The 13,025-nt window shown below is 43.4% G+C and overlaps 1 protein-coding gene across 7 annotated transcripts in view; it reads left to right on the top strand.

Moving 5' to 3' along the window:
- The window catches only part of fbxl7 (F-box and leucine-rich repeat protein 7), a 185,045-nt gene that overhangs the window by 140,205 nt on the left and 31,815 nt on the right, over window positions 1-13,025 (top strand). For all 7 annotated transcript variants that reach the window (XM_059945694.1, XM_059945695.1, XM_059945693.1 and 4 more), the window contains one exon: window positions 6,441-7,052. In XM_059945694.1, coding sequence (XP_059801677.1) covers window positions 6,441-7,052 — 612 coding nt within the window. The remainder of the gene's footprint in view (window positions 1-6,440; window positions 7,053-13,025) is intronic.

Genomic DNA, 13,025 nt, shown 5'->3' with positions numbered 1-13,025 from the left:
CTCTGCTAGTAAGAAGCGACAAGCTGCAGAACAGCAGTGCCTAGTGGAAGCAAGGTGGAGGAAGTGTTGGGCCTCCTAAGGTATTTGTCTCCTGGGCCTGATGGGATTTACCCCAGGTTATTGAAGGAAGCAAGAGTCAAGATTGCTGGGACCTTGACCACTATCGTTGAGTCTTCCATAGCCACAGGTGAGGTCCTAAGATGAATGGCTAATATTGTACTTGTATTTAAGAAGAGAACAAAGGAAAATCCTGGGAACTATAGACCAGTGAGTCTCACGTCAGTTGTAGGGAAATTGCTGGAGAAAATTCTTCGGGATAGGATATAGAGCATTTAGAAACCCAGGGCCTCATTAGGGTGAGCCGACATGGCTTTGTGCGGAGCAGGTCGTATCTTGCCAACTCGATCGAGTTTGTTAATAAGGTGAAGAGAGATTGATGAGGGTGGGGCAGTGGATGTCTACATGCATTTTAGTAAGGTTAATGCAGAAGATCAAGATGCATGGGGTCTGTGGCAAATTGGCTGTTTGGGTTCAGAACTGGCTTGCACAGAGAAGATAGAGGGTAGTGATTAAAGGGACTGATTTGAGCTGGAGGTCTGTAATTAGTGGAGTTCCGCAGGGATCTGTGTGGAACCTCTGCTGTTTATAATGTACACCCTATCTTCGTTATATGTGGGGGATACGTTCCTCACAGTCGATGCATAATGTGAATAATTATTTAAATGGAGAAAACAGGGATGCGTTCCAGAAGGCTTCCTAAATATGCTTTATCTATAACTTATTCACATTTTCATATCAATACGACACAAAAGCAGTACCACAAGGCACATTCGTATTATATTTCATCAATTTAAGGTAATATTCAATGTAATAGATCATAGCAAGTTAACATACTAGTGGCAGGTGTGTTTGCTCTGGGAGATGAGTGGTTGTTGTGGTGTCGGGCAGCTTTACGTGGATAAGGTGCATGGATGGTTGTGGTCGTCAGGATCGTATCAAGCACAGCAAGGGGTGAAGGAAGACTCACAGAACTCTTAGAACTGCCGGCACCGGTTTGAAGAAAGTGGTGAGGGTTGTTCGTTTGGCAGCATTTTGTTTTTCAGCATAAGTTTGCTTGCAGGGAAGAAGGGTTGATGACAGAGAATGACTGAAATGCTGACTCCGTTCTAAACTTGGGTCCATGCCCATCGCCATTTGTGCCAAGTGTTCCGACTTCCACCATTCCCTCACCGTTGGTAAACTGCAGGGATTTTCAAAATCATCTGTTGCTTGCAGCATCTGAGAGATAGTTCACCATAAAAAAAATGCCTTGAATGTGGATCACGCGTTGGGCGAGTGGTTGAATCAGCGATGTTGTGTCAGGTGGCAGGAAACGCACTGTTATATTACGATGAACGCTGTCCAAATGTTTAGGATGGGCTGGCGCATTGTCAAGCAACAAAAGAACTTTAAAGGCAAGATTCTGTTCCCGGCAGTAGATTCCCAGAGCTGTGTTACCTCCACCTGATGCTGCACTGTTTATAATTTACAACTTTTTTTTTAAGTGTTAAAGCGGTTCCCTGACACTTTGCTGATGGCCCAGGACATGACATCAGACGCTTACGAGGCATATTTAAATATTTCAAGCACAAAATCACTGCACAGCAGGTAAAACCAACAAAAGTTTTAGAGCACAAGATTGCAGATCCACAGCTTGCCAAAACCAATGCAAGACTGGCGGAAGTGAGATTGTGAGGCGTGCGCACCTGACTTGTACAGGCGGGGAAGTGGTGCTTCTCATTCCAGCTGTGAGACTGTGAGGCGTGCACAATTGACTTGTATTGGCGGGAAAGCAGTGCTCCTCGCATAACTGTGAGTTTTGGACGCATATAAGGAGACGTTGGTAGTTCCTCATACAACTGTGAATCCGCACTGACAGAAGACGCATATAACGAGGATAGGGTGTATATAAATAACATGGATGAAAATGTAGATGGGTGGGTTGATAAATTTACAGATGATATCAAGATTAGTGGAGTTGTGGAGAGTGTAGAAGACTAGCAAAGAATATAGCATGAAATAGACCCATTGCAGTTAAGAGCTGGGAAATGGCTGATTGTGTTTAACTCAGATAAATGAGAGGTGTTGCACAAATTAGGGTTAGGGCAAACGCAAGGAGACAGTACATTGTAAAGAACAGGATCCTTAATAGTGTTACTAAGCACAGAGATCTTGGGATCTAAGTTGATAGTTCTAAACAAGTGCTTTCATTAGCCAATGCATTGAGTTCAGAAGTCAGGGGATTTATTTGTTGGAATTTATAAACTCTGATTAGGCCACATCTGGAGTAATGCACACAGTTCTGGCCAACCCCTACAGGAGGCATGTTGAGGTGTTGGAGAGGGTGCAGAAGAGGATTGCCAGGACGCTGCCTCATTTAGAGGGCTTGTGTTATCATGCGAGGCTAAATAAACTTGGATTGTTTTTTCTGGAGTTTAGGGGGGTGTCGGGAGGTCTGATAGAGGTTTATAAGATTATGAGAGGCGTAGCTAGAGTGGACTGAAAGTATCTGTTTCCCAGATTTGAAATGTCTTAATACCAGAGGTCGTTATTGAAGGTGAGAGTGGGTAGGTTCAAGGAGGATGTGAGGGATAGTTTTTTTACTCAGAGAGTCTTGGATGCCTGAAATGTGCTGCCTGGCATGGTGGTAGAAGCAAATACATTAGAGGCTTTTAAGAGATACTTGAAGAGACACATGGATGTAAGACGACGGAGGGATATGAACGTGGTGTAGGCAGTAGGGATGAGTGTTTGGGTGTTTCTGATTTGCTTTTTAGCTGGTTTGGCGCAACATTGTGGGCTGAATGGCCTGTTCCGTGCTGTACTCCTCTATGTTCTATATATTCTTGAACAACTGGCAAGTTGATAAATGAGTATGGCCAAGAGGAGCACACTAGGTTGTCCCAACTGTACGTACAGTGGTGTGGTCAGCTCCTCTACTTGTGAGTGTCCACTAAATTCAGTTAAAATAACAGTATCTTCAATTTCCCAACTTGGTGCATTGAATATGGATGTATTTAAGAAGGTTCAAGAGCCTCCTGTATCCCAGAGAGATTTTTTTGGGTGGCCTCATACCCTAGCTTCTGCAAAGGTTCTACCCTCACCAATTCCACTCTATGGTGCACACCCACGTAACCGAGGCCTGACACAGTCATTTTGCACTTGGAGTCCCTGTAGGTAAGTCCAGGTACAGTTGTGGGTTTCATCGGCACCCTGGACATTACATTGTGGGTAACGTATCTGCGCTTCCAGGAGAATGAAGCCTTTGTTACATCCTGACCATTCTCAACCCATCTGTGTTGTGGGCAGGCCCTGGCAAGTCCTTTTGTGTTTGCAATTGAAACATTTTCATGGTATCCAGTATTCATAATATGGGGAATGTCAGTATTCCAACCATGTCCTCAATCACCTCTTGTAATAGGTGCCGTTGTGGAGCACAATGGTGACATACCCTACCTAGTACACATCACATCCCCCTACACACCTTGTTCTCTTATAGAGACCTTTTTAGAACCTTATTCTCAGTATATTTCTCCTTTATTTCCTTTCTCCATACTCATGTCATCCTTCTAAGAAGCCATGTTTCAGTACATGTGGGAACTGTTGAATCAAGCATTTCACACACTGTTCTGCTCTCCTCAGTATGTGCAATACCCAGGTCCTCACCTAGTTATGATTCTGCCATGAAGCAAAGTCCTCCTATCCGAAGTAGAACCATAAGCACTCAAGAAAACTGGCCACTGCCTCCTCACAAATGCAGAGGGGTACATCCCTTTCCACTATCTGCTCGTGCAAAGCCCCCAGCGGGTCACCTCCATTAGTCCTTGAAGCTTCTAGTAAAGCCTCCTGTAAGTGTCCCCTGGCCTTGTGCCTGTTGCTCTGGTGGGTCAGAGTGTAATACTGAAGTTAGATGCAGCAGGGTTAACTTCTGTTCCTCTGCTTCATCTAAACCCTGAATTATCCTGTGCTACTGAATGTTCTGGAAAAGTTCACGAGAATTGTCTCCCAGCCTAGCAGAGGGAACTCATGATTTATTTCTCCAATTGAAGACCTGCAACCGAAATTCAAAGTTCAAAGTACATTTATTATCAAAATATGTACATATACATTATGCAACCTTGAGATTTGTCTCCTAATAGGCAGCCTGAAACAAAGAAACCCAATAGAACCGATAAGAAATTAAGAGGGTCGAACACCCAATATGCACAGAGAGAAAAAAGAATAAATCATGAAACAAGAATATCAAACAAATAGCATTCTGAACTGAAGACCCATTGTTCAATGCAGAGCAGAGTAAATGTTGCTGGGCACTGAGCTGAACTGGCCTGTCCCTGCCTCGGTCCCCAACACCCTAAGCTTTTCAAGCAGGCCCAGTGCGTAATTCGACATCCCAAGAATCAGGTTCTGTTGCCTCAATGCGCTCTGTGGCTGGGCTCGGCTGCCTCGATTCAGCCTGTACCTGACCTCAGCATGGTGTATAAATCGATCGAATCTCAGGTCTTCCTTGCCATTGGCAATGGGCCCACGGTCTCACCTCGTCACAGTTGTGCCACATCTAATTGCTTCCAAGTCCAAAGGGAAGCTACAGACTGTTCTTTGCGATGATCATTTACCAGGAAAATGTGGTTGGCGAAGTATTTAGCTGTTATATTTGTTTTGTAACCCACTAGCCAGAAGTCACTGAGATTCGCCAGTGACATCTTAAACCAGATATGGTGACCAGTGGTGTGCCTCAGGGATCTGTATTGGATTCCCTGTAATTTGTGTAAATTTGCAGATCACACTGAAATTCACGATGTAGTGGACAATGAAGAAGGTTATCTAAAGTTTACAACAGGATCTAGATCACCAGGGAAAGTGGGCAGACGAATGACTAATAGAATTTAATTTAGAAAAGTGCAAAGTGATTCAATTTCAGAAGTTAAACCAGGCAGGACTTACACAGTGAATGGTAGGGCCTGGAGGAGTGTTGTGGGACAGACAGACCTGGAGGTAGAGGTACATAGTTCCATGCAATTGATGGCACAGGCAGGCAGAGAAGTAAAGAAAGTGTACGGTATGACTGTTTCCAACACACTGAGCATATGTCGAGCCATTCAGTACAAAAGTTGACATGTGATATCACAGCTGTATCACAATGTTGGTGAGTCTACACATGGAGTATTGTGGAATTCTGAATTCTGCAAGAAAGATGTGATTAAGCCAGAGAGGGTTCAGAATGATTAATCAGGATATTACTGGGTACAGAGGGCTTGAGTTATGAGGATAGACTGGTTGAGTTGGGAGTGGTTTCCTTAGAACTTAGGAGGATAAGAGGTGAGCTTAGAAAGTTTTCTTATATTATCAGGGGCATGGATAAGGTCATTGAGTCAGAGAACACTGTAGCACAGGAACAGGTCTGTTGGCCCATTGCATGCCAAACTCTGCCTAGTCCCATCAACAGATATCTGGAACATAACTCTCCACACCTCTCCCATCCCTGCACTTACTCAAGCTGCTCTTGCTGCAATGTTGCAAAGGAACCCACATCCGCCATCTCTGTGGACAGCCCACTCCATATTCACATGGCCCTCCGAGTGATGATTCCACATTTGCACCTCCCTCTGAGGTCACAGTGTATTTTTCCAAGGCAAAGGAGTTAAAACTTGAGGGCATACATTATATCTAAGGTAAGGAGAGAAAGATTTGAAAGGAGACCCTGCCAGATGAAGTGGTAAAGGTGGGTACAATTACAATTTTTTATGAATATTTAGTCAGATACATGGATAGAAAATTTTAAAGGGTTGAAATGTGTAATACTAGAAGGTATGCAGCTAAGGCGAGAGGGAGTAATTTCAAAGGACATGCTAGCTTTTTATATAGAGAATGGTGGATGCTTGGAATGAACTGCCTGGTGTGGTGCTAGAGGCAGATGCATTTGGGTCTTTTAAAAGATGTTTAGATAGGCGGATGAATGTGAGGAAAATGAAAGGTTATGGTCATTGTGTAGACATAAGGGATTAGTTTGACCATTTGATTACTGATTTATTTGGTTCTGTTCTTGTGCAGTACTGTTCTATGTTCAATGCCCTTTTGCCTTTAATAAACTGCCAGTGAACAAAATGGTCAGCATGGATGTTTTGGGCTAAGGGACTGTTTCAGTGTTGTGTGGCTTTATCACTTCTTGAAAATATATTGGTATTACGTGTATATTTTCAAATGAATGTGCATTCTAAAGGGGAAGGTAAACAATATAGGAGGGATAAATAACACAAAAGTTGTTTAATGTAGAGTTGCTTGGATACTTTCTGCAGCATAAATGTTGGCCTGAACCTGGTACTAACTGGCTTCTTTATGTACTATTCGTTTTAATGATTTCCAAATTACTCTTGTCTAATGTAAGTTTTCTGTGTGTATTTCAGATTCAGATTTGAGTATGCGGACACTGAGTACACCCAGTCCTGCATTGATATGCCCTCCGAACACACAGTCTATTCAAAATGGCCAAGAGTCCTCCACCTCATCTTCTTCTGTCACAGGAGAGACCAATGCTATGATCCATTCCCAGTCTGTGTTGCTCATCCCTCAGGGTGTCATCAGGCCAGCATCAAGGCAACAGAAAGAACAGTCTCCCATTGACAACCTTCCCGATCAAACCCTGATTGAAATGTTTTCACACCTTCCTACCAACCAGCTGTGCCGTTGCACAAGGGTCTGCCGTCGTTGGTACAATCTCTGCTGGGACCCACGTCTATGGAGGACTATTCGTCTCACAGAAGAAACAGTGAATGTGGACAGAGCTCTGCGTGTGCTCACCCGAAGGTTGTGTCAGGACACACCTAATGTCTGTCTTACATTGGAAAAAGTCATCCTTCAAAGCTGCAGGCGGCTGAGTGACAGGGGTCTCTACACCATTGCTCAGTGTTGTCCAGAACTACGGCAATTGGAAGTGCCTGGCTGTTACAACATCTCCAATGAAGCACTCTATGATGTTGTCTCCCGGTGTCCCAACTTGGAGTATCTGGATGTTTCAGGTAACTGCAGTAAAAGCTTGAAAATTTGACAACTGTTAACTATTCAAATACAAGTTCAAATTCGGTCAAATTCCATGCATCCATCAGGTTGATATTGATGTGGCATTAGGGTTAGGGCAACACACACAAAATGCTGCATCTATGAAAAAGAGTAGAGTCGACGCTTTGGGCTGAGACCCTTCACCAGGACTCCAGCATTCTATGTATGTTGCTTGGATTTCCAGCATCTGCAGGTTTACTCTCGTATGTCATTGATAAGGCATTTCTTTTTTTTTTGAGAATGGGGGCAAGGCGGGTAACAACTGGGTGGAAATATTAGTAACTAAATTCTGAACATTGTTTCTCCGCAAGCAGTGGTCAATCATTGCTTGCCATTGCTAAATCCAAGCATTATCACAGTCTCCTAGGGTTTACAAAAACATTTTCCTGAGATGATGTGAGGAAATACTCATTTCCCAAAATCAAAGAGCCTTCTGCAATTCCTAGAGATTTTGTACTTAAGGAGGGTCTAGGGAAGAGAGGATTGGGGTGGGTAATGCATTGCATGTTACTTAGCCCATCAAGTTTCACCCAAGCATCAATCACTCATTTTACACCGATCTTCCATTAATCCTATCTTTTTTCTTCTCATGTTCTTGTCAACATGCTTCCAAATTCTACCACTCACCTACAGGCTCTTCAGCCCATAATAACCATAAGACTATAAGACATAGGAACAGAAATAGGCCATTTGGCCCACTGAGTCTGCTCCACCCTTCAGTCACGGCTGATCCATTCTTCCCCTCCTCAATCCCATTCCGCAGCCTTCTCCCTGTAATCTTTGATGCTGTGTCCAAACAAGAACCTATATAACTGTGCTGATGATAATTATCAAATACATCTGGCTGCATGTGATTCTTATCTGTACCATCCTTGCCTATTCACATGTCTGTCTAAATGCCTCTTAAACGCCACCATTATATCTGCTTCCACCAGCCCCTCTGATAGCCTTTTCCAGACACTGACCACTCACTGAAAACATAACGGCCTTGCACATCTGCTTTAAATTTTAACCCTATCACTTCAAAACTATATCCTATAGTATTTGATATTTCTTCACATTTCTCCCCTCTCTATGCCTCTCATATCTTTATAATCTTATATCAGGGTCTCCGCTCTGACTCTATACTTCAGAGGAAACAGTTCAAATTTACAATACAGAACAGCACAGGAACAGGCCCTTCAGCCCATAATACTTTGGCAAACTAGTTACACTAGTAACTAAATGCCTAATTAAGTTAATCCCTTCTGCCTACACAATGCTCATACTCTTCCACCTGCATCTGCCATCAGATTTACGAATGGTCCATGCCCCAACTGATGTCTCTCTCAGCATGAGCATTTCAAAGGCTCCAGCTATACTTTCCTCTTACAGTTGGCCTCTCAAAGTGCAACACCTTTTACTTACATAGATTAAACTTCATTAGCCATTTGTCCAGTCATATCTCCAACTGAACTCTATCCTATTGTATCCTTGGACAACTATCTTCATTATCCACTGTTTTTTATTGTTTGCAGACCTCTTAATCAGCCCATCCATAATTTCATACAAATCATTATATGTCACAAACAACCGAGGTTCCCAACAGTGATTCCAGCAGAACACCACTGGTCTCAAACCTCTAGTCACTAGAACGTCCCTCCATCTCTACCCTCTTGTTTTCTATGGGTAAGGTAATTCTGAGTCCAAATTGTTGGAGTGGGCCAACGTTAGAGTGTGAGGCTTCAGTAAGATAAAACTTAGGCAGGCACAGGTAGAGCTTTTAAATACATTTCTGGTATTTTTTTTTCTTTCTTTGTCTATTAGTAGATAGCATATGTGCTGAGAATGGGTCCAGAGTTAGTGGTATGTTATTTGTCTGAAATAAGACCATAAGATGTAGGAGCAGAAGTAGGCCATTCGGCCCATCAAGTCTACTCCGCCATTCAATCATGGGCTGATCCAATTCTCCAGTCATCCCCACTCCCCTGCCTTCTCCCCATATTCTTTGATGCCCTGGCTAATCAAGAACCTATCTATCTCTACTTTAAATGCATCTAATGACTTGGCCTCCACAGCCACTCGTAGCAACAAATTCCACAGATTTACCACCTTCTGACTAAAGTAATTTCTCCACATCTCAGTTCTAAATGGACGTCCTTCAATCCTGAAGTTGTGCCTGGGAGATAAATCGGAATGTTTCTATGAGATCTCCCTCATTCTCCTGAACTCCAGGGAACACAGCCCATGAGCTGCCAGACGTTCCTCATACGGTAACCCTTTCATTCCTGGAATCATTCTTGTCAATCTTCTCTGAACCCTCTCCAATGTCAGTATATCCTTTCTAGAATAAGGAGCCCAAAACTGCACACAATACTCCAAGCGTGGTCTCACAAGTGCCTTATAGAGCCTCAACATCACATCCCTGCTCTTATATTCTATACCTCCAGAAATGACTGCCAACGTTGCATTCACCTTCTTCACCACCGACTCAACCTGGAGGTTAACCTTTAGTGCATCCTGCACAAGGACTCCCAAGTCCCTTTGCATCTCTGCATTTTGAATTCTCTCCCCATCTAAATAATAGTCTGCCCATTTATTTCTTCCACCAAAGTGTATGACCATACACTTTCCAACACTGTATTTCATTTACCGTTTCTTTGTCCATTTCCTTAAACTATCCAAGTCTCTCTGCAGGTTCTGTTTCCTCAACACTGCCCGTTCCTCCACCTATCTTTGTATCATTGGCAAATTTAGCCACAAATCCATTAACTCCATCGTCCAAGCATGAGGAAATCTGCAGATGCTGGAAATTCAAGCAACACACACAAAATGCTGGGGGAACACAACAGGCCAGGCAGCATCAGGGTCTCCTGACGAAGGGTCTCAGCCCGAAACATCGACAGCGCTTCTTCCTATAGATGCTGCCTGGCCTGCTGTGTTCCACCAGCATTTTGTGTGTGTAACTCCATAGTCCAAATCATTGACAGACATCGTAAAAAGCAGTGGTCCCCACATCGACCCCTGTGGACTCCACTGGTAACCGGCAGCCAGCCAGAATAGAATCCCTTTCTTCCCGCTCTCTGTTTTCTGCCGAACAGCCAATGCTCCACCTGTGCTAGTAACTCCCCTGTAATTCCATGGGCTCTTAACTTGCTAAACAGCCTCAGGTGCAGCACCTTGTCAAAGGTCTTCTGAAAATCCAAGTACACCGCGTCTACTACATCTCCTTTATCTACCCTGCTTGTAACTTCCGTACAGTCTCCCTGTTAACTACATCTGCATGGCGTGCATTGAGCTGCAGCTCTTTAAAACTGTGCCAGGAAACTGGAGCTGTAGCTCGGTGAACTTAGGGTCATTCGGAAGACTGACGAGGTGATAAATATGAGCTACAGGGAGGTAATCACCACAAATCTTCAGGAGATACGTAGCCAGGTAAGTCTAAGGAGAAGTAATGAGAACAGGCAGCCAGTGTAAAGTATGCCTGTGGCTGTGCCCCTTAATAATATCACTGTGGATGCTGCTGTAGGGGGAAATGATCTACAAGGGAGAAGCTTCAGTGACTGAGTCTTTGGCACTAAGCCTGGCTGTCGCTCAGAAAAGAAAGGGCAAGAAGAGAAGTGCAGTAGTGATAGGGAATTCCACAGATAGAGGAGCAGACAGTCGATACTGTGTATGTGAAAAAGACGGTATTTTCCTTTCCAGGTGCCAGGGCCAAGGAAAACTTAGATAGGGTCCACAGTGTTCTAAAGTGGAAGGGCAAACAGCCGGAAGTCAGTGATACCAATGACATAGGTAGGAAAAGGGAGGAGGTCCTGAAGAGAGAATATAGGAAGTTAGGTAGAAAGCGGAAAAGAAAGACCTCCAGGGTAGTAATCTCTAGATTACTGCCTGGGCCACATGCCAGCGAAGGGGAAAATAGGATGATTTGGCAGATGAATGTGCGGCTGTGAAATTGGTGGAGGGGACAGGGTTTTCATATTTCTCGATCATTGCTATCTCTTCAAGGGAAAGTATGACCTGTACAAGAAGGATGGGTTACACGTGAATCCGAGGGAGCCAATATTCCTGTAAGTAAGTTTATTAGAGCTGCTGAGAAGGATTTAAACTAATCTGGCAGGGACATAGCAACTGGAGAGATAGGGCTGAGGCTGGAGCATTTGGTATACAAGTAGATGCAGTGTGTAATTAGCCTGTAAGGAAGGACAGGCAGATTATAGACAAAATTATAGTCAGTGGGATGAGTTGAAGTGTAATGTGAGAGCAAAATCAAAAGGGGTGATGAATACGGGACTGTATATATTTGAATGCACACAGTGTATGGAATAAGGCAGATGATCTTATAGCGCAGTTAGAAATTGGCAGGTATGATATGGGCAACACTGAGTTGTGGCTGAAAGTACGTCATCGTTGGGAGCTTACCGTCTATGAAAACACATTGTACTGCAAGGACAGACCTAAAGGCAGAGGAATTAGGGTGGCTCTATTGGTAAAATATGAAATTCAAACCTTAGAAAATAGTGACATAGCATTAGAAGGTGTAGAATCTTTGTATGTAGAGTTAAGAAACTGCAAGGATAAAAAGACCCTGACAGGAGTTATATATAGGTCTCCAAGCAGTAGCCAGGAATGTTGGATACAAATTATAATGGGAGGTAGAAAAGGAATGTAAAAAGGGCAATGTTATCATAGTCATCGGGGTTTCAAAATGCAGATAGATTGGGAAAATAAGGTTGGTCCTGGATCCCAAGAGGGAATTTGTAGAATGCCTATGAGATGTTTTTTTAGAGCAGCTTTTGATCGAGCCCACTAAGAGAAAAGGCAATTCTGGTTTGGGTGATGTGTAATGAACCAGATTTGACTTGCGATTTTAAGGTAAATGAACCCTTGGGAGACAGTGAGAATAAATGATGAAATTCACCCTGCAGTTTGAGATGGAGAAGCTAAAGTCAGATGTATAAGTATTATAGCGTGAGAGAGGAGCTAGTCAAAACAGATTGGACGGGGACACTAGCAGGGATGACGGCAGCATGGCAGTGGCTGGAGAAACTTGAAAGGTGCAAGAAAGATACATCCCAACGATGAAGAAGTATTTTAAAGGGAGGATGAAGTAACCATGGCTGATCAGGGAAGTCAAAGACAACTTAAAAACAAGAGAGATAAAAATAATTGAGCAAAAATTAGTAGGAAGCTTCTAAAAACTGCCAGGTGGCAACTAAAAAAACCATAAGGAGAGAAAGGATGAATTGTAAAGGTAAGCTGGCCAATAATATAAAGAATACCAAATGTTTTTTCAGAAATTTAAAGAATAAAAGAGGGGTGAGGGTGGATAATGGACCACTAGAGAGGTAGTATTAGAGGAGCCAAAAAATGTCAGATGAACTTAATAAGTATTTTGCATCAGTCTTCACTGTGGAAGACAGTAGCAGTATGCCAGAAATTCAGGAGTGTCAGGGACAGAAGTGTGGGTAGTTGCTTTTACTGAGGCATAAGTACTTGGGAAACTGAATGATCTGAAGGTAGGTAAGTCATCTGGACCAGGTGGACTGCACCCCAGTATTCTGAAAGATGTAGTTTAAGGATTTATGGAAGCATTAGCAGTAATCGTTCAAGAATCACTAGATACTGGAATGGTTCCAGAGGAGGGAAAAATTGTAAATGTCACTCCACTCTTTAAAAAGGGGGGGGGGCAGAAGAAAGGAAGTTATAGACCAGTTTGCCTAACTTCAGTGGTTGGGATGATTTTGGAGTCCATTATTAAGGATGTGGTTTTGGGGTACGTACACAACACTGGAAGAACTCAGCAGGTCGGGCAGCATCCGTGAGAAAAGAGTAGCCAACGTTTCGGGCCGAGATCCTTCATCAGGAACGGGTTTTTGTGTTTTGGTTTTGGGGTACTTTGAGGCACATGAAAAATAGGCCACAGTCAGCATAGTTTCCTTAAGGGGAAATAT

The sequence above is a fragment of the Hypanus sabinus genome, chromosome 20 (genome assembly GCF_030144855.1).
Source record: "Hypanus sabinus isolate sHypSab1 chromosome 20, sHypSab1.hap1, whole genome shotgun sequence".
NCBI lineage: Eukaryota > Metazoa > Chordata > Chondrichthyes > Myliobatiformes > Dasyatidae > Hypanus > Hypanus sabinus.
This window is presented reverse-complemented; position numbering and strand designations above follow the sequence as displayed.